This window comes from Pongo pygmaeus, chromosome X (genome assembly GCF_028885625.2).
Source record: "Pongo pygmaeus isolate AG05252 chromosome X, NHGRI_mPonPyg2-v2.0_pri, whole genome shotgun sequence".
Lineage (NCBI taxonomy): Eukaryota > Metazoa > Chordata > Mammalia > Primates > Hominidae > Pongo > Pongo pygmaeus.
In genome coordinates this window covers 50,666,862-50,692,562 of record NC_072396.2, presented here as the reverse complement: position 1 = coordinate 50,692,562, position 25,701 = coordinate 50,666,862, and the positions used below count along the sequence as shown (strand labels likewise).

General features: G+C 36.9%; 1 protein-coding gene across 2 annotated transcripts in view; it reads right to left on the bottom strand.

Moving 5' to 3' along the window:
• The window catches only part of CLCN5 (chloride voltage-gated channel 5), a 170,755-nt gene that overhangs the window by 38,378 nt on the left and 106,676 nt on the right, over nt 1–25,701 (bottom strand). Inside the window, exon 4 of one of the 2 annotated variants that reach the window (XM_063660654.1) lies at nt 12,578–12,736. In XM_063660654.1, the coding sequence (XP_063516724.1) occupies nt 12,578–12,736 (159 nt within the window). The remainder of the gene's footprint in view (nt 1–12,577; nt 12,737–25,701) is intronic. The other variant, XM_054471850.2, reaches the window with a different exon arrangement.

The window sequence follows — 25,701 nt, the reverse complement described above, 5'->3', positions numbered from 1 at the left end:
CTGGATTACCTGTTAGCCCCAGATCTTAGAAACATATGGCGCATACCCCCTGAAGCATTACAGCAACTGCTTCCTCTACCACGTGTCATGAATTGGAACAAAATGGAGCCGAAAATATATTTCCTTCAAGAAAGGACCAAAGTGGTTTTATTAAATGAAAATGGGGAACCTCTGGATTCAGCTCCTGCAAGCAAAGAACTTAGAAGTTATTGCTCTCATCCTTAAAAGAAAAGGTTGGATAAACCAAAAAAAATCAATGATCTTTCTTGGACTCATTGGAGAACTGAGGTTGCAGAGGAAACTGCCACCCCAAAATCTGAAGAGACAAGCTTATTCAAAGAGACACAGCTGAGATCTGCTTACCTGGAGTAGAAATGGCTGGAGCTGGTAGAAACACAAGTGGCAACTTGAACAAGCTGCTGAAGGCTGAGTGTGGACTAGCGTAAGTACAAGAAACTCCTGGGGACCACGGTCTTAGGGGAGGTCCCACACTAAAGCTCTACCTCCAGGAACCCCAGCAAGTTCTCACAGTGAAGATCTAAGAATCCCTCCTAGCTCTGACAAGGGGAGGGAAAGAGAAATCATGGTGAAACTTGCCAGATATTTCTCCATAACAAAGGCCTCAGGGGAAAATACTTTGCCTGAGCCTTATCCCAATTGGGAGAAGGACATTCCTCCCACTCCCATCCCATCTAGCCTTCTTATCTCACCTAAAGCAGAGGAACATACTCAACAGGGTGCAGGGCTTCAAGTAAACACATTGGGAATGCTGCAGTCAAAGAAGAGAGTAGAAGGCAGGGAGGACAAAAAGCTATACTACTGGAGAAAAATGTATGAAGGTCACAGCCACAAAACACAGTTCCATCAAACAGTGATATTTAATCAGAGGATTATAAAATTACCACCTCCCCAATACTTCACCACCACCTCAACAGGGCTCCAGTATAATAACAGTGGATCACAGTTGAAAGAGCTGCAAGACACAGACTCTCTAGAGGAGTTGTCCTCAGGGAAACTCACAATCAAGAGGAGAGACAAAAACAAGCACACTAGAGGAATTTGAAGCCTCTGGCGCCTAGTTACACCAAACATGAAATACAGCCCAAGTCCTAGCCAGTTTGCTGTAAATCCTAACACAATGGAATTGAACTATTAATAGAAGCCAATAACAGAAAAATAGCTGGAAAATCCTCAAATACCTGGAAATTAAACAATATATTTCCAAATAACTTGTAAGTCAAAATGTCTCAAGACAAATTTTAAAATATTTTGAAATAAACGAAAATATAATATATGTGAGAAGTAACATTGAGGGATGCAGCAAAAGCAGTGCTTAGAAGGAAATTTATAGGATTAAATGTATATATTAGGAAAGAAGATCTAAAATCAATAACCTAAGCTTCCATCTTAGGGAACTAGGAGAAGAAGAGAACAATATAAGCCTAAAGCAAACCAAAGACAATAAGAAATTTAGAACAGAAATCAATAAAATTGAAAAAATAGAGAAAAATCAACAAAAGCAAGTTCTTTGGAATGATCAACAAAATTGATAGACTACTATCCAAGCTAACCAAGAAAAAAAAGAGCGGAGACACAAATTACCATATCAGAAATGAAGAAGAGGTCATGACTCCCGGTCTCTCAGACATTAAAAGGATAATAAAGAAATACTATGAACACAAATTTACTAACAGGTGAAATGGACCAACTACTTGAAAGACACAAACTACCAAAACTTACACAGGAGAAACAGAAAAATCTGAAGAGCCCCATATCTATTATTATTTTTTTTCACTGATTAACTGAATATAATTGACATTTATCAACTTCTTCATCCAACAACAGCAGAATACACAGTCTTCTCAAGTTTACACATATTTTCTAAGATACATCACATCCTGGGCCACAAAACACACTTTAAAAAGATTAAAAATCATACAAAGTTTGCTCTCTTACCAAACTGGAATTAAACTAGAGATAAATAACAAAGCTAGAAATCCCAAAATACACGAAGCTTAAACAACTCACTTCTATTTTTTCTCCACCTCTATGAAGGTACAACTGACAAATAAGGTGTACATGTTTTTATAGATGTATACACTGTAAATTATTAAATCAGACTAAATACATTCATTATCTCACATGCTTATTTTTTGTGGTGAGAACATTTAAAATATATTCACTTAGCAATTTTCAGGCATACAATACCTTATTATTAACTATCATCATTGTGTTGTAAAATAGACCTGCAGAACTTAAATGTATTCACTATTATTATTATTGAATCAAAAATTAATAACCTTGACAAAAAGAAAGCACCAAGTCCACATGGCTTCACCGGTAAGTTCTACCAAACATTTAAGGATAAAATGATACCAATTTTCCCCAATCTCTTTCAGAAAATTGTAGCAGAGAGAACACTTCCTAAGTTACGCTATGAGGCCAACATTAAACTATATGAAAACCAAACAGAGACATTACAAGAAAGGAAAACTACAGATTAATACCTTTCATGAACATAGATGTAAAAATCCTTTTAAAATATTAGAAAATTGAATTCAACATTGCATAATATCAATTATCGCCAACAAGTGGAATCCCAACCAAGTGGAATTTATTCCAGGTATGCAAAGCTGGAGCAACATTTCAAAAATCAATGTAATCTACCATAACAACAGGCTGAAGAAGAAAAGTCATATGATATCAATCGACAACAAAAAAGCATTTGACATAATTCATAATTTAATATCCATTCATGATTAACTCTCAGCAAAGTAGGAATAAAGTATAATTTCCTCAACTTAATAAAGAACATCTACCAAAAAAAGCCCTACAGCTAATATCACACTTAATAGTGAGAAACTAGACTCTTTTCCCCTAAGAACAGGAACAAGGCAAGGATGTCTTCTCTTACCATTCATCTATTCAACATCTTAGCTAGTAAAGTAAGACAACAAAAGGTAATAAAAAGTATACAGGTTGGAAAGAGAGAAATAAAACTGTCTTTATTTGCAGATGACATAACTGTCTATGTAGAAAATCCCAAAGAATCCTAAAGAAATCCTGAAGGGGAAAAAACCCAACCTCTTAGAACTAATAAAGACAACATAGTAAGACTCCAGGATATAAAGTCAATATACAAAATTCAGTTGCTTTCCTTATACCAGTAATGAACTAGAATTACAAATTTTAAAAAGCAATACTATTTACAATAGCCACCCCACTCCACTCCAAATTAAATACTTAGAGGACGAAATCTAAGAAAATATATACAAGATCTATATGCAGAAAACTACAAAATACTGATTAAAGAAATTAAAGATCTGAATAAATAGTCAATGTTCATGGGATGTAAAACTCAGTATTATCGAGATTTCAATTCTTCCCAGCTTGATTTATAGATTCAACACAATCCCAATAGAAACCCAAGCAAGTCATTTTGCAGCTACAATAAACTGATTCTAAAGCTTCTGTGGAAAAGCAAAACATCTAGAATATCCAACACAATGTTGAAGCTGAACAGTTGGAAGGCTCACACTACCTCATTTCAAGATTTACCATAAAGCCATAGTAATCAGGACAGCATGGTATTGTCAAAAGAAAAGATGCATAGACAAAGAGAACAGAATAGAGAGCCCCAAAATAAACCCACAAAAATACAGTCAATTAATCTTTAAAGAAGGCGCACAGGCAAATCAGTGGTGAAAGGACAGTGTTTTTAACAACCAGTGCTGCAATGACTAGGCATAAGTATGTTAAAAAGATAATCTAAACAAAGACTTTCCTCCTTTTATAAAAATTAACACAAAATGTACCATTGACCTAAATGTAAAATGCAAAACTATAAAACTTCTGGAAGATATCATAGGAGAAAATCTACATGATTTTGGATTCAGTGATGACTTTTTATGTACAATACAAATAGCATGATCCAGGAAAGAAAAAAAAAATTAATAAGTTAGACTTCATTAAAATTAAAAATTTCTGGTTTGCAAAAGCTACTGTAAAGAGTATAAAAAGACAAGCCATGGCCAGGCACAGTGGCTCACGCCTGTAATCCCAGCACTTTGGGAGGCCGAGGTGGGCAGATCACGAGGTCAGGAGATCGAGACCATCCTGGCTAATATGGTGAAACCTCGTCTCTACTAAAATACAAAAAATTAGCTGGGCATGGTGGCAGGCGCCTGTAGTCCCAGCTACTCGGGAGGCTGAGGCAGGAGAATGGCGTGAACCCAGGAGGCGGAGCTTGCAGTGAGCCAAGCGAGATCGCACCACTGCACTCCAGCCTGGGCGACAGAGCGAGACTCCACCTCAAAAAAAAAAAAAAAAAAAAAAAGCCAAGAAGACAAGCCACAGACTAGGATAAGACATTTACAAAACATATATCTGATAAAGGACTGGTATCCAAAATACAAAGAACTAAAACTCAACAATAAAAAAAATCCCAATTTAAAAATGGGCAAAAAACCTGAACCTCACCAAAGAAAGATGTACATATGGCAAATAGCATGTGAAAAGATGCTCAACATCATTTGTCATTAGAGAAATGCAAATTAAAACAATGAGATACCACTACATACCTATTAGAATGGCTAAAATCCAAAACACTGACAATACCAAGGATGCAAACTAACAGGAACTCTCATTCATAGCTGGTAGGAATGCAAAATGGTATAGCCACTTTGGCACTTTGGCAGACAGTTTGGTGGCACTTTTTTTTTATGAAACAAAACAAAACAAAATATAGTCTTACCATATGATCCAACAATCGCACGCCTAAATACTTACTTACTTGATTTGAAAATTTATATCCACATAAAAACCTGCACACAGATGTTTGTAGCAACTTCATTCATAATTGCCCCCAACAGTAAGCAACCAAGATGTCCTTCAGTAGGTGAATGGATAAACAAACAGTAGTATATACAGACAATGGAATATTATTCAGCAATAAGAAGGAATGAGCAATAAATCCACACAAAGACATGGATGAATCTTAAATGCATATTGGTAAGTGAAAGAAGCTAGTCTAAAAAGGTTATATTCTGTATGATTCCTTTTACATGATATTATGGGAAAGGCAAATTTATGGAGACAATAAACAGGTCAGTGGTTGCCACGGACTCAAGAGAAGAAGGGATTGAATAGGTAATGCACAGGGGACTTGTTAAGGCAGTGAAACTATTCTACATGATACTGTAATAGTGGATACACTATATATTTGTCAAAACTTATAGAACTTCACAGCACAAAGAATGAACATAATGTATGCAAATTAAAAAAATCATTTAGGAGATTGAAGATCCCAGGATAGAATGCAGCATGTGAAAAAAGAATCTAACTGCATCACAAATTTACAAAACAGCCTCAATGAAAGGGATAAAGGGGAAAAGTGCTGACCCAGGTAACTGTGAAAATGAATAAAATTTGTAAGATTAAAGCAAAAGGAATGATGCATAAACACTGCACTCTTGATAAAGTTGTCTCTTATGGAGGGTATGGGTTAACAATTCTGAAACCACTATACATGTACAGTCATGCATTACTTAATGATGGGGATACATTCTGAGAAATGTGTTGTTAGGTAATTTCATCATCGTGCAAACATCATAGAGTGTACTTACATAAACCTAGATGGTCTAGCCTACTACACACCTAGACTGTATGGTATAGCCTATTGCTCTTAGGCTACAAACCTGTATAGCATGTTACTCTACTGGATACTGTAGTCAACTGTAACATAATGGTAAGTATGTGTCTAAACATAGAAAAGTACAGTAAAAATTTGGTACTATTTATACCACAAACTATTAAAATGTGGTATCATATATGCAGTCCGTAGTTGACCAAAATGTCATTATGTAGCATATGACTATATACCAGAAGTAAACAGTTAAGTAACAGATGGTGAGTGGTAGGAACCAGGTTTCTCACTGTTGGAGTAGGAGGTTATAGACAAGCAAAGGGAGGAGGCTAGAGTGATCCATGTGGTAACAGATTAGAATTAGAGACATGAGTATGATCTCATGTTTAGCTTACTGTAGATACAGGTGGTTACATATACATCTATTCATAGATATGTGTGTATGTGTGTATATATGCATGGGTCAGAATACACATATTTCCTTACTGCACTGGCTAACAGGGCCTAGAAGCAACAAATGCCTCAGTAGAAAGGAGCATACCTAGTATCCATATCATGGCTTCTAATACCATTTTCCAATAAAAGGAACCAGGGTTCCTTGGAGAAATGGCTGATTCTAGCACTGGGGCAGGAAATATATAATATGAGCCTAGAGCATGTTGTAGTGCCAAAAAATAAGGATATGCTCAAAAAAGACCCCACAATGATAGGAGTTTGTCAAAGGGAAATGGAGCCAATTGAAAGAGTTCCCAATAGCCAAAGCTGGAACAATTTGACCAACAAAATGTAGTAATGGATTATAACTCAAAGCACAAAATAAATGAGTCCATACTGATATAAATGATTTAATAGATAAATAAATGGGACAGAAAAAGACAAATTTCCCATGTAGAACAATTCCAAATAATTTCTGTAGATATTTCACCCTCATGGAGGTGAAACCTAACTTCCTAGTCCTATGTGTGAACTAAACCAGGGGGTCCCCATCCACGGGGCCATGGACTGATACCAGTCTGTGGCCTGTTAGGAACCAGTCTGCGTAGCAAGAGGTGAGCAGAGGGCGAGCAAGCATTACAGCCTGAGCTCCACCTCCTGTCAGATCAGTGGCAGCATTAGATTCTCAGAGGAGCACGAACCCTATTTGTGAACTGCGCATGCAAGGGATCTAGGTTGCGCACTCCTTATGAGAATCTAACTAATGCCTGATGATCTGAGGTGGAACAGTTTCATCTCAAAACCTTCCTCACCCCCCTACCGCCGGTTTCGTTGAAGATGAAATTGTCTTCTATGAAACTGGTCCCTGTCCCTGGTGCCAAAAATTTTGGGGACCGCTGGTCTACGCAGTGACTTCCTTCTGAAGAGTACAGTATGGAAAGAAGAAAAAAATAGTTTTACAGTGGATAAACCTGGCAAACATTACACCTCAGCCAGGTGATCAAGGTCAACATCAACAGTGATAAGTCATATTGATGGTATGTGCTCCTTAATAAGACATAATGAGAAAGACACTTCACCTCTGTGGTCTTCATCTCCAAAATTCCATTGTAATCATGAGAAAAACATCAGACAAATCCCAATTGAGAGACATTCTACAAAATACCTGACCAGTACTCTTCAAAACTGTTAAGATCAAAAACAAGGAAAGTCTGAGAGACTGTCACAGCCAAGAGGAACCCTTAGCTCCTTAGAGACATGAAGAATATATAATATAGTATCCTGGATGAGACACTTAGGTAAAAACTAAGTAAATCTGAAGACATTATGTAGTTTAGCTAATTAAAAAAAAAGTAAGTGGGGGAAAAATTAGAGGATATCAATTCTAAAATTTGGCCATTTTCCTAATTAAGTAACCTAAATGAACCCTTTAAAGCCTGTGGACATCATCATAGGTTTCATTTTAAAGATTCAGCATATTACACTGATGTGATTTATAGCCCTGCAGAGCTTTCCATATGGGCCACTTTTTTTTTTTAAGTTCAAAAGGCAGCAGTAATGTTTGCCATTCTTCCAGGCTAAGTGTTTAGGGAAGTTCAAGTGTTATAAGAATGATTAATTTCAAAATACCTTTTCTTTTCATTCCCACACAATCCACACAGTTGCTCTAGTCAGATAGCTTGAGGGAAGCCTAACTGAAGTGATGATAGTAGATTTCTCCATGAGCTGGAACCCAAGATATTTTACTTTGTTTTCAGTTTCTCTCTGGAGGAAAACTATGACATATTTTTACAGTGTGGCAAAACAAATAGAAACATTTCGCAATTTACTTGGTAAATTTCAAGTACCCTCAGGTTTTTTATTCTATCACATTTGAGTATTAAGATTTTTTTTCTTCTCCTGGATTTTGGTAGGTTATGTTGAAACTCAGCAGGCGGTATGGGGGAACACAGACTACCCAATAATATGCTTAGGCTTTGAAGTCATCCCTGACTCTTTTCTATTTTATTTCCCATATCTAATTGGTCCTATCAGTTCCCCCTCTGAAATTTGTCCAGAACTTATTTCTTCCTCTTCATTCCTGCTGTCTTCATTCAGGCCTTTTGATCTTTTGCCTGGATTATAAAAAAACAAGTTTCACTCACTGGTCTTCTCGTCTCCAACCTACACTACTGAAGCCACCCTCCACATTGCCAAAAATTCTCTAAAACTCAAATGTGATCATATCATTCCTCTGCTTTTAGGTCATTTGATGGTGCTTTGGTTACAAATGAGGTCGAAAAGTGTACACAATCTGGACCCCACCTAGATTTCTAACTAGATCTCCTCCTACCCTAGCCCCTGCAGTCTTCCTTCTTGCTCCAACTGCCACCACCCTTCCCACCCCCTGCAGTCTTCCTTCTTGCTCCAACTGCCACCACCCTTCCCACCCCAGGGGCCTCAGACCTCAAACCCGCAGACTCTGTTTCTTGAATATAAAACGCTCTCTCATGCTGCTGGACCTTTACCTGTGTTGCTCTCCCTGCCAGGAATGTCAACAGTTAGGGAGTAGCAAGGCACACTAGGTAGAAAGACAGGGAGGTGAGGAAAAAAGGGAATCGAAGAGCATTAATAAAACAGCACAGTGCTAGGCTCATATCTGGGTGTTCCATAAGTATCAAATGAGTAAGTGAATGAATGAATGAATGAATGAATGAATGAATGAATGAATGCACTGCTGACCATAAGGTGCAGGCTGCAGAGGCAGGCAAGTGAGAACAGATGGACTATGAGAACAGTCCTCCGTGTTTTTCTGTTAATCAAACTGTTTTTCTATTCCCTCCACCTTCTTTCACATCTCCATGTTTATGTTTCTTCTAATTTACAAACTACTATAACACTACCTCAGATGCATTTAACCACGCCATGCATAATTTATTTATTCATTCCTCATAAATCAAGCCCTCTAGCCATCTGGAAAACAAGAACCACTTTTATTGCCTTTCAAGCCCCTTCTCACTAATCTTTTTAGTACGTGCTATTGTGCCTGGTACAAAATGTAGTATTTTATGCAGTTTCACCTCTGAATATCAAGGACATTGTGACCTTTTTGTTGTCGTTGTCTTTATTAGGAAATCCCATGTGAAAACATGAAATAAAGTAAGAGCAATTAGAAAGCAAAGCAAGAAAGTTATATCACTACAGAGTGGGCTATAAGTGGGCTGATTTTCGTGTGTGTCTCATGAAAAGCAGCCTCATTATTTTATGGTTAGACCTTGTAAACTAGAAGCAGTAGTTCTCCTGTAAAGGCTAATGAAAAGTGATGAAGGACTATTCATGTGAAAACACATTCTACAATCATAGGTAATGTCAAAATCTCATTCTGCTTCAGTTTTCTAGTCTATGAAATGAGAATGATACATAGTCACTTGCCCCAATCATCTACTGAGAGCAACATGAACACACAAAGTACTTTGCAGTTATAGATGATGGATACCATTTTCTATTAGAAGTAAGAATGATTAACCACTCTGGTTTAACCAGAAGGCTTTAAGTAGAGGTAGCCAATGTAAGCTTATGAATCCCCCTAACTGACCACTTCACTAAAGTCAGTGATTGGTATAACTGACTCAGTATGGTTATAACTACACATAAGCAGAAGCAATATGCTAACACAGTTCTCTTTTGTAGAAGTAAGCAGATGACCACTAAATACTATACCATGAGTACCCTTCCTTTATGAACTTTAAATTCAGGGGCCCTCTCCTACTGTCGCTTTCCTGACATATCTTCCCAAGGCAAATTCCTTGTTATTCTTTTTAACCTGTGGCTTTTATACTGGTATGTTCACCCCAAATTAGTCACCTCCTCAGAGAAACCTTCCCTGACCTTCCTAGCTAAAGTGTTATTCCCCAGTTATAATCTACTGTCATTCAGTTTACTTTCATCCTAGTACTTATCCTGATGGGTAGTTAACTAAGTAACCTTTTTACTTGTTTACTGCCCTCCCCAACTAGCTCTAAGTTCTAGGTCAATATTAGTCTTAATCCCACCACTGTATCCCCAGTGCCTACAATAGCGCCTGGTTCACAGCAGGTGCTCTAAAACTATTTGTTGAATGAATTGATGAAGGAGTTTCATCCTTACAGTGACAACAAGGTTAATTAAAACTTACTAGCATGACATTCAAGGCCCGACTGTAAGATCCTTTGAGCTGGTCGCACAATGGTCAAGCCATTGTGACATTCCCCTACCCTTGTGATAATGTACTTTGTGATATTCCCCATCCTTGTGAATGTACTTTGTAACATCCTCCCTGCTCTTCAGAATGTACTTTGTAACATCCATCCCCTGCCCGCAAAAAATTGCTCCTGACTCCACCGCCTATCCCAAACCTATAAGAACCAATGATAATCCCCCCACCCTTCACTGACTCATTTCTCGGACTCAGCCCACTTGCACCCAAGTGAATAAACAGCCTTGTTGCTCACGCTAAGCCTGCTCAGGTGGTCTCTTATACGGACACACATAACACCAACTATGTGGACTTACATTCTGCCTTTTTATACCTCCATATATTCTGCCTGTTGATATCTCTGTAAAAGCATATTTTCTGCCTGAAGTGTTCTTCCTACCAAATAACTAATCTTTCAAGATCTCGCTCCAAAACACCTTTTCTATGAAATCTCCAGTCCTTCGCAGACACACACCCACACATGAAATGCTTATTCTGCTAAATTCCTATAAAAGCTATAGAACTTATAATACAGGGTTGTATCAATAATAATAATAAAATAATGATACTGAACATGTTATTGAGCACTTAACTGTATGCCAGGTATAGTTATAAGCACTATATATGTATTATCTCATTTAATCCTGAAAATAACTCTCAGGGGTAGGAACTATCATAAGTATTTATGTGGCTATTTACCTAGCTATAATCAACTTCATGAAGGCAGGGATGGTACCTTCAAGCCTTGCTAATTCCCAGAGCTCAGCAAAGTGTCTACAATGTCATATGTACTTAATATGAATTCGCTGCATAATGAATTTGACAGCAGTTCCTTGTCCTCTGTCTACTTTGACAATGGCAATCCCAGTTAAAGAACCAGACAGAGTTTTAAAGTAATTATACAAATGTAATCTTAAAGTGATACTGTCCTTTCTAAGTACAATAAGGAATTCAGAAGTCATAAAGGAAAGGGGCAATATACATGGCTATATAAACATTTTAAATATCTGTAAATTAAAAAAAAGTTAAAAGAGACAAACTAGAAGTGGATAAAATACATTAAACCTACATCAGACAAAAGAGTAATAATAGTATATGAAGGGCTCTGGTAAAGAAATAAGAACAAATAATCAGCCCATTAGAAAAATAGGAACATCACATGAACAGGAAACTTTCAGAGAAAGAAATTGAAACGGTTTGTAAACATATAAAAATATGCTCAACCTCATTAATTTAAAAAATGAAAATTAAAATAATGAGATTTATTTATCCTATCATATCGTAAAGACGAAAAAAGAATGGTTATGTCAGCACTGGTAAGATTGTGGGGAAACAGGCACTCATACACTCATGCGACAAAAATACTCTCATAAGCTTAGAAGACATAGATACAAGGTTGTTTGTTGCAGCATTGTTTGTAACAGAAAAAGATCAGAAACAACTGAAATGTGCATCAATAGAAGCTTGGTTAAATAAACCATGGCACAAACATACCATGAAATTGTATGCAGCCATTGAAAAGAATATGTAGCTAGGTAACCAGATAACCAAGGAGGGGGATTTTAATTTTACGAATGCATTCCAGTTAATAAAAAATCCAATTACAGAAAGAGGAAAGGATTTCAACATACACTTCACCAAACAGTATATAAGGTGGGCAGATATGCACATGAAATGCTATTCAACGTCATTAGCCATTAAGGAAATTAAATTGAGACAATGATGAGATAACACTACATACGTATTATACTAGGATGGCCAAAATACCAAGTGCTGTTAAGGGTGCAGAGCAAGTAGAACTCTCATACATAGCTAGTTCAGATGCAAAATGGTACCGGCACTCTGGAAAATGGTTTGTCAGTTTCTTATAAAGTTAAACATATTTACCATATGACTAAGTGATCCTACTCCTGGGTATACTACTCAGCAAGAAGAAGAAATGAACAACTTAGATAAATCTCCAAGGCATTAATCTGAGTGAAAGCAGTCTCAAGGAGTGACATACTATGTGATTCCATGTACATGACATCATTGAAAGAAAAAAAACTATAAGGACAGAGAAAAGATCACTGGTACCAGGGGGTAGGGAGGAAGGAGGTCTGACTGCAAAGGAGTGGCAAGAGGGAATTCTTTAGGGAGTTGAACTGTTCTGTATCCTGTCAGTGATGGTAGTTACAAGAATCTAGCCATTTGTTAAAAACTCACAGGACTGTGTGCTAGAAAATAAAATTTAAAAAAATAAAATTTTATTGTACATAAATTTTAAAAAATTAAATTATCATCACCAATAATGATACCTCCTACTTCTCGGTCTAAGGGAGGAACATCATCTCTCATGGAGAAATCCATAGCGGTCGCTGGAATGTCCATCAAGTCTTCATCACTGGAGCTGTTCTGGAAGCTACTAAAACTCCCCCGCTGAAAGCCTCTGTTATCCATGGCACCTGTGCAGAAAGAAAAATAGGAGGCTTATAACAATGATCTTCAAGTCCCTTACACGTGACATTTGCCATTTGAACCATTTTGAAGTATACAATTCAGTAGCATTGAGTACACTTACTATGTGCAACTATCACGACTATCCATTTCCAGAACTATTTCATCATCCCAAACAGAAACTCTGTACCCAACAAACAGTAACTCCCCATCCCGCAGGCCCTGGTAACCTCTATTATACTTTTTGTCTCAATAGATTTGCTGATTCTGGATATTTCATATAAATGAAATCACACAATACGTGACACTTTGTGTCTGGTTTCTTTCACTTAGCATAATATTTTCAACATCCATCCATGTTACAGCATGTATCAGCACTTCATTAATTTTTATGGCTGAATATTATTTCACTGTATGGATAGACCACATTTTGTTTATCTATTCATCAGCTGATGGACATCTGGGTAATCTTCACCTTTTGGGTTGACAATTAGTCTTATGTCTTATTTCATGCTCTTGCATGAATATATTCATGCAAACTAAATATATTCAGTTACCCTCTGGATATAATGTACCTCTAGCATTACCATATAGTTGATGGCAATATTTGAGAACCATTCAAATGAGTATAAAACCAAATGAGGGCATGTGTACAAACATAACAGTAGTTCACAAGTAATCAACTGAAATAAAAACTAGACATCAGTATTGAGAAATGTGCTGGCCATTTGGGAATGGGAAAAAAAAAAACATTATCTTATTCCTCTGACTCTCCCAGACATCTTAATACAGTGTACATGCACAGAAATACTAGATGACTGACATGAGGAAAAGAAACATAGTGTACCATTCAATGCTGTTCTTAAGAATTTAATATTAAAGATGAAAAATGTTCTTCATCCTAAGTGTAATTTTTCAGATTATAAATTTTACTTAAAAAAATATTAGTATACTGATTTATTTAGTTTTTAAAAGCATTATGGCCAACTTTATGTAGGCCCACCCTCCCTATTTCTTAAAAAAAACATAGTCAAAAATCATAGCCAGAAAAGTTCTACTGAATTACACAAATATTATTTGTTTTAAACTTTCCAACTCTTTTAAGAAACTTCTTGTCCTAGGTTGTCAGAACTAAGAGTGATGAATGTGGTAAAAAACAAATAGGATAAATCAAGTAAGAGGTCTAAAAAGTAGGCCTTAAATATTCAGCAAAAAGGAGAAAAAACCAACATTTACCAGGTACTTGTCAATTTCTAGGCACTGGGCTATGTGCTTAAAATGAATTATTTCCTTTAATTTTTCCTACATTCCTATGCTATGGCATTATCACTCCTAGTGCAGATAAGGAAACTGAAAGCTGCAAAAGGCTAACTTGCCTAGTTAGTGTTGTTGTTGTTTTTAAAGTTAAGGTCCAAATCATGTGTTCAATTTCACAATACCTCATTTGTGATCAAGAGACCAGCTTGACCGAAGTGAGTGACATTTATGAACACCTACTATGTATGAATCATTGTGGGATAGTAGGCCAGATACAAAAATGATGCTGGATAGGCCAGAGGAGATGAAGATTGATTGGCAAAGACTTGGGAGTTAACAACATCAAGTACCAGCATGGCACATGTATACATATGTAACTAACCTGCACATTGTGCACATGTACCCTAAAACTTAAAGTATAATAATAATAAAATTTAAAAAAAACACATCAAGGTGATGACTGAAACTAAGAGAACAGATACCCCAAGGGAAATTTCCTGTATAAATGTTTGAGGTGATGGATATGCTAATTACTTTGATTTGATCATTACACAAAGTATACATGTATTGAAACATCACACTGTACCCCATAAATATGTACAATTATATGTCAATTTAAAATAAAATTTAAAAAGAAATGCAATCTCAATGTTCTTCTTTAGCATGTACAAGTAACTTGAAATCTGTGCAAATGTGAACTAAATAATAGGTTATTCTGGAACACTACCATGCATACATGATGATATATGGTCAGGTAGGGAAGGATACAAAGTTACCCCAAGGTACTAATAACGTACAAAATTATTGACCATAAAACAACTTCCTCAGCTACAAAAGTTAGCCTTGATGTGTGGATCAAATGGGTGCTGGGATACTAAGAAGCCATGTTTTACAGCCTCAGCCAAGCTCCCTCGCTGCTCACCAATCCAACCTTGCTGGACTTTTCTGCCCTTCATTATTCTGCTTTCTTCAATCCCTTTCTCTGGAGAGGACTCTCTCAGTAAAGGACTCACACAAAATCCTGTCTCTGCTTCTGCTTCTAGGGAACCAGGCCTAATACAGGATTGTTAGCAGGTTTTTCCTATTACCAACAACACACGAGAAATGGACTCTGTCTGTCTTCCCTCCTGTCATTCAGGAAGAAGTACCTTTACTTTTTATTTAAGAAAAAAGAAAATCAGCCGGGCATGGTGGCTCACACCTGTAATCCCAGCACTTTGGGAGGCTGAGGTGGGTGGATCACCCAAGGTCAGGAGTTCGAGAGCAGCTTGACTAACGTGGTGAAACCTCGCCTCTACTAAAAATACAAAAATTAGCCAGGCGTGGTGGTGTGTGCCTGTAATCCCAGCTACTCAGGAGGCTAAGGTTGCAGTGAGCAGAGATTGTGCCACTACACTGCAGCCTGGGTGACAGAGCGAGACTCCGTCTCAAAAAAAAGAAAAAAAAAAATTCATTCTGTGTTGATGTTGGTCAGATTAAGAGTGCATCCAAAGAATCTTGGGCTTTTGGGCACATGCTGGTTCATATAAGTGTATTTTGTTTTTTAATGATGAAACTATTTTGTCTGCTTTACAAATAACTGTACCTTATAGTAAACATTGCAACACGCAACATGTATAAGATCAGGAAACATTGTTGGGTAATATTTAAACATTTGGATCTCCTAAGCAAGGTTAAACAACACCACACAGAATCACATGACAAAACTGCCAATATAAGGGCCTATTTCACTTCTGAGGCTTGTTATTTCTTGGAACACCACTCAGGATCTATATAAACTATACTATGCATATAAACGTATTACTATTTATCTTTTGTGGGGTTTTTTTTTTTGGTTTGTTTTTGAGACAGGGTCTTGCTCTGTCACCCAGGCTGGAGTGTGGTGGTGCCACTACTGCTCACTGCAGCCTTGGCCTCCCAGGCTCAAGCAATCCTGCCACCTCAGCATCCCAAGTAGCTGGGACTACAGGCGTGCGTCACTGTGCCCAGTTAATGTTTTTTTGTTTGTTTGTTTTGTTTTTTTGTTTTGTTTTTTGTAGAGATAGGGTCTCACTATTTTGGCCAGGCTGGTCTTGAACTCCTGGGCTCAAGCAATCCTCCCATCTCAGCCTCCCAAAGTGTTGGGATTACAGGCGTAAGCCACAGCACCCTGCCTACTATTTATCTCATTGGTAGAATGACTCACTGTTAGCAGCAGACAAGACCATGGACATAAACATACAACATGTAACAGGTATAATCAAGGTTAACTAATTAAATCATGACTTTCTCTCTTATAAGCCCCTGGACCTCTTCCTGGAAATGTTGACCTCAACCTTTGACTCTATGCGTCAATGTTTTCTGTTCTTGCTTTGAACGTAACATCAGCAGATTCCTTCAAACCAGTAACATTTCTGTGTTGATGGCTAATTTGCTCCCACTTTCCAAATTTCTCAACTGACTTTTGGGGAGAATCAAAATTTGGAAAAACATAAACTTCCTGAAAAGTGCTGGAAGGAATACCCATATGTAATTGCTACTTGGAACAGATCCTGTTCCAGGATTATGAGGTTCATGATCTTGACACTCTTGAAGATTACAGGCCAATTATTTTGTAGACAATATCTCAATTTTGGTTTGTTTGATGTTTCCTCACAAATAGACTCAGGTTATACATCTTTGGCAATAATATCAGATAAGTGACATTGTGTTCTTCTATTTGCATCCTGTTAGAGGGCACATACTTTTTATTTGCCCCACTAATGATGACACTTATTTGATCACTTGATAAAAGTGATATCTTCCAGGTCTTTACATTGTTAATATATCATTTGTCTCTTTGTAATAGTGATTATTTTATGATAAGGTACTTTGACACTAAGTAAAAAAATCATTTCTTATAAAAACATTTTCATTCAATCATTTATTTATATATAAATAAATCCTAATTTTTTCAATGGGTTATAATCTATTGCTATTGTTTTCATACTCAAATTTTCCAAACTTGTCCAGTGGGAACCTTTTCAAGCTGGCTTCTATGTTTTTTTGACATATCCCCATCATGCTTTGAGAATTAACTTAATTTCTGTAACAAAAGACATTCCAGAGTCATCTTGTATTTTCATGTTCCATCTCCAATATCAGCCATTTCTTCCAGGAACTCTGAGTCCTTTTAGTTGGGGGCGGTATTTAAAAGACATGATCTGGGTGCTCATTGTTATTGGGGTTGCTGCTCCCCAATGGACATAGGTAGGGAACACACACACACTTTCACATATATTTTCACATCCACCTATATATATTGACAACATGTATGTTTCACATATATGAATATTTACACATATAAAAAACATAAGTTTTCACTTATATCTGATTCCAATCCAACATAACAAGGCTCAATCTAGTCTTTTCTTTTCCTATATATGTACCTTCCCCTTCATTAACAATGAGAAATCTTTTAAATTTTTTACTTTCTTGAACAATCCCCCTGTATATATAACCAGTCTCCTATCTTTTCCTCAACTCTTCTCTGCACAGATGCTCTCCTCATACCTGTCAGGTTGACTCACACAACTGAACTACTACTCCATGTAGATTGCTTCTTTACCCTGCTCAGCCTCTGACACCCACAGCAAGCCATACATCCATGTGGAAGTCCAGATGTCATCTTCAATGTGTTTAAGTTCTAGTATTCAAGCCAACCACCTGAGTGGGTGCCCTTCTCATATCACTTGGGCTCTGACTCCCTAAGCAAGGCCACCTACATGCACAGATGTCCTCTTTAAACAAACAAAATAAACACAAAGAAAAAAGAAAGCAAATAGCCCCTCCACTTTGCTCTGGATCTTAGCTCCTATGTAACTCAGATAACAGATATTTCCCAGATTTAATCTGATTTATTAAGGAAACTTACTATTTCTAGCTCTCATTTCTCCCTCAAGCTACAGTCCTGAATTACCAAGAACTCCAATAGACACTTTTATTGCTACTTTAACCTTAATAGCAGGACAAGGAAAAAAACAGTGAAAATAATATTAACCTAAATACAAATAATAAAATCCAAACAAGACAAATCAACTTTCCTTTATAAACGTAGGCAGCAGCAGAGTCAATATTTATGGTTAATGTTTGTCTAACTCTGAGATTTACATTTGACAAACCTACAAAAAGCACTCAACCTCACAAGTAGGCACTCAAGGTTTCTAGAAATCTTAGCTAAAAACAAGAACCATTTTAGCTGATGAGAAGAACTGAGGCTAAGAGAGTAGCACAATTCAGTAAGTTTTCTTTTAGTGTAAATTTATTAAACGCCCATGAGTCCCATATGGTGACTAGCACAGAAAGAAAAAGCAAGAAAATTTGCAAAGTAATGCAGAATTCCCTTCCCTCTCTCTCCCCTCGCTGGTTATGTTTCACTCAGGAAGTGATTTAAAATACATGGTTCCAGCAACTCTAAATTAGCCAAACAAATCATAGGAGGTAAAGGTACAGGGAGTCCAAAAATAACTTATCTCTGGCTTTGGAATGTGTCCTGTAGTCATAGTTTCAGATGGGTGTACCTATTGTTCTGAGAATTCATTAAAACAAAATAATGACACTATAAGATGAAGACCCAACAAAGGAGAAGCTGGAAAACTTTTTAGTTTCCTCATAGGCACCTTACGAACTTCTTCCTGTAACCCACTGACAGAACAATCCAGCTAAATTGAGCTGCCTCATTTCAAACATTTCCTGCAGCAGCTATCTGGTTCACTGTTTGGGTTATAAAGTGTCCCTTTAGTAAATGCATAGAAAGAAAGGGTCAACAAAAGAAAATTAGAAGAAGCAAGTAAATCAAGCAAAACAGATGTTATGAATATAATCAGTAAAAGTGAAAGTGGTATTTACCCACGGTGCAAGTGATACTGCCCATTTTGATACAGTCTTTAGAATGTTCAAGAGAAAAAATTAAAGCTGCAGAGTAATGAGAAACCATTCAATGTTCCTTAGAGTTGAGGTTTGAATCCATATCTAGTTGAACTCCAAGCCCAGTGCTCTTTCCATAACACACTGGGGCTTCACTATGACATGTCAGTCTAGAGAATGGCACATCTGGAAGAAATTAAACTTCTAGATGGCCAAAAGCCTGAGGTCAGCCAGAATTTGGGGTAGGCCAGGAACAAATGTAATGGGATTTGATTTATTTTCCCAACTAGAGGATTACAGATAGGACTTGCCATGCAATTGAGAGCTAAGCAGGAGAGCAAACAGGGGAAACTGTTGTTTGGCTGATATTTGTGTTACAAAGCTTGCTTGTATGCCCTTTGTCACTTTCTTGCTTAAAATTATAAGCTGGTTCCCCATGCGTATAGGGTTAAGTTTAAAACTTCTTTGTATGGCATTCAGTGCCCTATCAAATCTGGATCCCATCTACACCAACAGACTTATCTTTTGCCACAAATTTGTTATACCCTACCTAGGCCATGTACTTTCAGGCCTCCATGCCTGTGCTCAGGCAAGCTGCCCTATGTGGAATCCCACCCATCCCCACCTCCATTCTTTTTTCAGTATGGTAAAACCCCATTCAACATACCTAGGGCCAGCTCAAACAGGCTTTCCTCTCAACATTTCCTTTGTTCACATATCTATGTTGACTGCATAATCTCTTCTACTTGAGTCTTGTGACTACACCATGTCCTTCTCACTTCCATTGTTCTGGCAACTCCAGTGTTGTCTCAGAGTAGGTGTTCAATAAATGCTTACTGAGGAGTGTTCCAGTTGGGGAGGAAGGGTTAAGAGGTAATCAACATATTTATATGGCTGACACTCAATAAATCTTTACCTTGCCCTATGAGGGAAGGGAATTAGGGATATAAAAAGAGTTTATTACTTCATCATTACTCTCAAAGAATTTATGATCTAGTTGGGAAGAAAACCTTCACACCATGCAATTACACAGCAGCTAGGTATTAAATTGTTACAACTGGCATTCAGAAAATGGAATGGGAGATTGTAAGCTAGAGAATTCAGGAAGGAGAGAGGGTATTCCAGGACCAGGAAACAAAATGGCCAAAGACTTGAAGGTGAGAATGAAGGTGGCATTCGTGCTTGGCTAGAAGACAAGGAAGGTGTCTACGAACAAATGGATAGAGACAGGTCATGAAGGACCTGGGAAGTCAATGGAGTCACTGAGGTTTTTGAGGAGCAACATGATAAAAACATCATTTTAGGAGGTAAGTGTGGCAGCAGTAGTCTGGAAGAGAAGAGGAGGAAAGGGCTGGTAAGGCAGTTTGCCATTTCCAATTTCAATGTAGGTGATTTAGGTTGGAGGAGAAAGAAGGAAAAGGGAAGGAAGAGTACACATTCCCAATAATTGTACTAAGATCAAGGCAAGGGCCCTTGGTGGGGGTGGATGGGATGGTGCCAGTTTGTGGTATGGCTTACTGGCATCCTGTTTTACTAGTGACATTGACATGTGTTGGTTCAAATAAATTAATACCATCTCAACTAACCCATTTGTCAAAAACAAATGTATAAAACAACAGGTGGGCTGACACACATGACCCCACAAATGAAAATATAAAGCATGTCACCTATTTCACTGCTAGTAAGCACAGAGAAGCAATAAACTTTTCTATTTATCTCTTATTTTTGCTCCACAAAAGTATCTGTTGACCTATACATATTTCAATGCTAGCAAGCACAGAGAAGCAATAAACTTTTCTATTTCTTTCTTATTTTTGCTCCACAAAAGTATCTGTTGACCTATACGGCATTCTGGGTAAGTAATATGCGCCAGATACTGCAAACACAGAAAAGGGAGAATGCAAGAGGAAGAAGGGGATTAGAGATGCATTATACAATTAACAAACATACAAGTATTGTCATATCATTTAAAATAAAACATTAAGACAATCCAAAGTAAAGCAGTGAAAGCAACAGGAGCTGACACACACATGAAATCACCTTCTGTCTACCCACTATACTTTGAGCTACTCAAGGACAGAGTTACTTAAATCTGTGCTCCCCAGTGTCTGACACAAAGAGAGGGCTCAGAAAATAATCTAGCTTATACTCCATTTCCAGTTTTAGTTACTTTATTTTGAGAAATGGAAATGAAATGCAAATCTTGCATGTTAATCTCGGAGTGCCATAGAACGTGCTTATTTCAGAGGCTTGGACTAATTCTTAACGCATAGCACTTTCTCCACCTGTTAGGATTTCAGATATTTCAGGCTAGAATTCCAGGAGGAAATAGTAGTGCTTCTTCTTACAGAGTAGTCTTCATCTGGGAGTTAAAAGCTCTTTAAGGGTCCTCAGTAATTTTGATGACTAAAGGGATCCTGAGAGCAAAAAGTTTGAGAACTGCTGCTCTGGTATTGCCTGTTCAGAGTCCTCACCTTTTTCTCATAACCCCTACTCATCTGTAAGGATAACTCCATTTATATGGATAACATCTACAGATATATATTGTATTTGAAATTAAAATGGAAAAATGTTTAAAACATACAATGATTTATTTAAATGTCACAATACTCAAATGTCTGGGTTAATAGAGGATTAACTGGATTCTGCTTAACATATTCTACTAGTTCTCAGAGGAATGACATCTTCACCCATACTACAGTCTCCAGAAAATTCCACTGTATATTCATGAGAAAATGAGTAAAAAAGGCAAATAATATCTTAATATGAAAATAGTTGTGACCTTAAAGACCCCCTAAAAGGGTCTCAATAACTCACAGACTATACTGTGAGAATGTCTGAAGTAAAGAAAGAACTCAGCATGGACAAATTGTACTTGGGCAACACCCACAGTTGATGAGAAAGAGGAAGAGGACAAACCAGTCAGAAGAGACCATGTGGACAGCTGGGAAAGTGAAGCAAATAACAAACTAATATTTTCTGTAAATTCTCCCAAAGGAGTAACAGCCTATAGAGAGAGATTGTTTAAATCATTAAAATTGGATTCTAATAGATGAATAGGCAAAATACATTGGTAGATAATTTGTTTTTTAATGGCTTTAAAAATTCAGGTAAATTAAAATTAAAACAATAGTATGCTATGTTCCCTTAGCTAATCAGCTTTTCTTTGGTGTTATCTCAGAGATTCTTCAGATATGATAACAAATATCCTGTTATACAGGCTTTCAAGAGTGTCATAAATGGGAAGTGTAGAGAAGCACCCTGGAGGATCAAGGACAAGGGTCTACCAGGCCTGACGAAGACAACACTAGAAATGTAAAGATCACTTTCACTTTGGAACATACATGTAAAACTCCTAAATAAAACTTTAACAAACTAAATATAGCATCACCTTGAAAGATTTGCCTGCTATATATAAGAAGGAATTATTCCAGGAATGCAAGACCGGTATCACATGGGAAACTACCAACATAAGTTATCAGATTAACAGATAAAAATTTTAAATCCATAATTATCTTATCTCAACAGATGTCAGGAATTGATTTTTAAATTTACAGTCATTCTGTATTTAAAAGGTTAAAATATTCCATGTAGAGGATTTCTTTCTTGACATGATGTAGAACATCTAAATTAAAAAACCAAGAAGCAAATACCATTCCCCTTAATACAGGAAGGCATGATACTTCTTGTTGCCAATTATATTTAACACGGTACAAGAAAAGCTTTAAAAGGACAAAAATGAGGAATGCGTATAGAAAAGGAAGATATATGGTATTCCAGTTTGGATTACATGAACGCATACCTATACAACTCCAAAAACACCAACTAAAAATAGCCAAAAGTAATATATGAACTCATAAATTAGAAGGTAAATCTACTAAAAACTGCATTCCTACATATAACCATAGAACTAGAAACTATAATGATAAAAGAATTCACATATGATAGAGACATAATAGAGACATAAACCTGAAACACAATATTACTTTAAAATTTATAAAAAGCCAAATAGGAATGAAAAAAAGGAAGATATAAATCAATAGAGATGTATTATGCTCTTGATTGGAAAGTCTAAATATAGCAAGAATGAAATAGACTCTAATTTGAATTATGTTAAATCTAAAGTCCCCATGGCATCCTTTATATAACTTGACAGACTGGTAGTGATATTCATCTAGAAGAATAAGTAGATATAGACACTAGTATATGTATTTCCTTAAATGTAAATATGGCAAATTTATCTGTAGATTTTAGTCTTCTACAAAGAAGCAATCATCAAAACCTTATGGCACTGGGTTAAGAATAGAAAGTTATTGTGAATAGTGCCGCAAAAAACATATGTGTGCAAGTGTCTTTATAGCAGCATGATTTATAATCCTCTGGGTATACACCCAGTAATGGGATGGCTGCGTCAAATGGTACTTCTAGTTCTAGATCCCTGAGGAATCGCCACACTGACTTTCACAATGGTTGAACTAGTTTATAGTCCCACCAACAGTGTAAAAGTGTTCCTATTTCTCCACATCCTCTCCAGCACCTGTTGTTTCCTGACTTTTTAATGATTGCCATTCTAACTGGTGTGAGATGGCATCTCATTGTGGTTTTGATTTGCATTTCTCTGATGGCCAGTGATGGTGAGCATTTTTTCATGTGTTTTTTGGCTGCATAAATGTCTTCTTTTGAGAAGTGTCTGTTCATTGGAACCAACCCAAATGTCCAACAATGATAGACTGGATTAAGAAAATGTGGCACATATACACCATGGAATACTATGCAGCCATAAAAAATGATGAGTTCATGTCCTTTGTAGGGACATGGATGAAGCTGGAAACCATCATTCTCAGCAAACTATCGCAAGGACAAAAAACCAAACACCGCATGTTCTCACTCATAGGTGGGAATTGAACAAAGAGAACACATGGACACAGGAAGGGGAACATCACACACCGGGGACTGTTGTGGGGTCGGGGGACGGGGGAGGGATAGCATTAGGAGATATACCTAATGCTAAATGACAAGTTAATGGGTGCAGCACACCAACATGGCATATGTATACATATGTAACAAACCTGCACATTGTGCACGTGTACCCTAAAACTTAAATAAAAAAAAAATAGAAAGTTTAGCAATGGATCCAAACTATTTGAACTTAATAGTTGCTAAATCAGAAGCAACACAAATATAAGAAAATAATCACTTTTTAGTAAATAGTTGAGGAATCGCTTGGTATAGAAATGGGGAATATAGAATTACGACATGTACCACAGTGCAAACATTCCAGATGGGTTTTTTAAAAGTTGATTTTTTAAAAAACATAGAATAGTATATTTGTCCCAGATGTGAACAGACAAAATTAGTTCTGATCTAGAAAGATATAAAATTGATTAATTCATATATGCTAAAATAAAGAAATAACTTCTTGCATCAGGGAATGTATGCAATAAAATGAAGTGAAAGGAACAGAAAAAGGACATATCTGCATCATCACTGATAAAGGCTAAAGAAAAGGTGGATGCAAATATCCAAGTAAAAATCAAAGGATGACTTCCAGTTTCAAGTCCAGTGTATAAGAAGCTTGGAAGTCATCACTCCCATCCCCACAATACAAACTAGAAATCAACAACTCTTCTCAGCTCCATCAGAGAACTGAGATCACAGGGCAAACTACTGCCCCCAAAATTAGAGAAAGAGACAGACGGATACAGAGAATCATAGCTTACATGAACAGAAACCTCCATAGGAACACGAACAGAAATTTACAGTTTAGATTCTTGGGGTAGGAAAACCTAAACTATAACTGAAGAATAGTTGGAGGCTGAGTGTGGATAAGCTCAAAAGCTTAAAAACTCCAGGGAGCCCAGTCTTAGGGGGACCTCACACTTTGAAGAGTTTTACCTCCAGGAGTCCTAAAACATTCTTGTTCTTATAGTGAAGATCAGAGAAAAATCTCTTTCTGCTTCCAGCAGGGGGAGGGGAAACAGTCATTTTACAATTACAACCAGAGCATTTGGTTTTTCTTATAAGGCATACCTTCATGAAAAACTATTTTACCAGGGCCTAATCAACTTGGGAGAAAGTCAATATCTAATTCTATCTCCTACCAGCCTTTCTATCTCACCTAAGTGGGGAAAAAACAAAACGAACGGGAGAAGCACTTTTCAAAGTCATAACTGAGGGCACAGGCTCACTAAAAAACTGAAACCTAATCATATGACTACAGAATGCTTCCATTCTCTCAACATTTTATCACTACTTCTATAGAGATCCTGTATAATAACAGGGGAATATGACTGAAAGAATTGTACATTTTAAACCTAGTTAAGAAGTCTCTAGGGAAATGGAAACCCAAATACACAAGAGTCAAAAACAGACACTAGTGGAAATCTTAGCCTCTGACACATTTAGTTACAACAAATGTAAACACAGCCTAACTCCTATCCAGATAAACATAAACCTTATACTAAAGGTCTATTTACCTCAGTCACTTTTACCTAGTATATCATGTCTAGCTTTCAACAAAAAAAATACAAGGTATACTAAAGGACAAAAAAGAAAAAAAAAATTGCATGAAGATAAAGAGTCAGACATGGAAGGAATGTTGGAATTATTATAACAGCAATTTAAAATATGTTTAATATGCTAAAGGCCCTAATGGAAAAAGTGGAAAACACGCAAGAGCAGATGAGTAATGTAAGCAGAGAGATGGAAATCCTAAGAAAGAATCAAAAGGAAATGCTAGAAATCAAAAACACCGTAACAGAAATAAAGAATGCCTTTGATTGATTCATCAATAAATTGGACACAGCAGAGAAAGAATGAGCAAGCTGGAAGA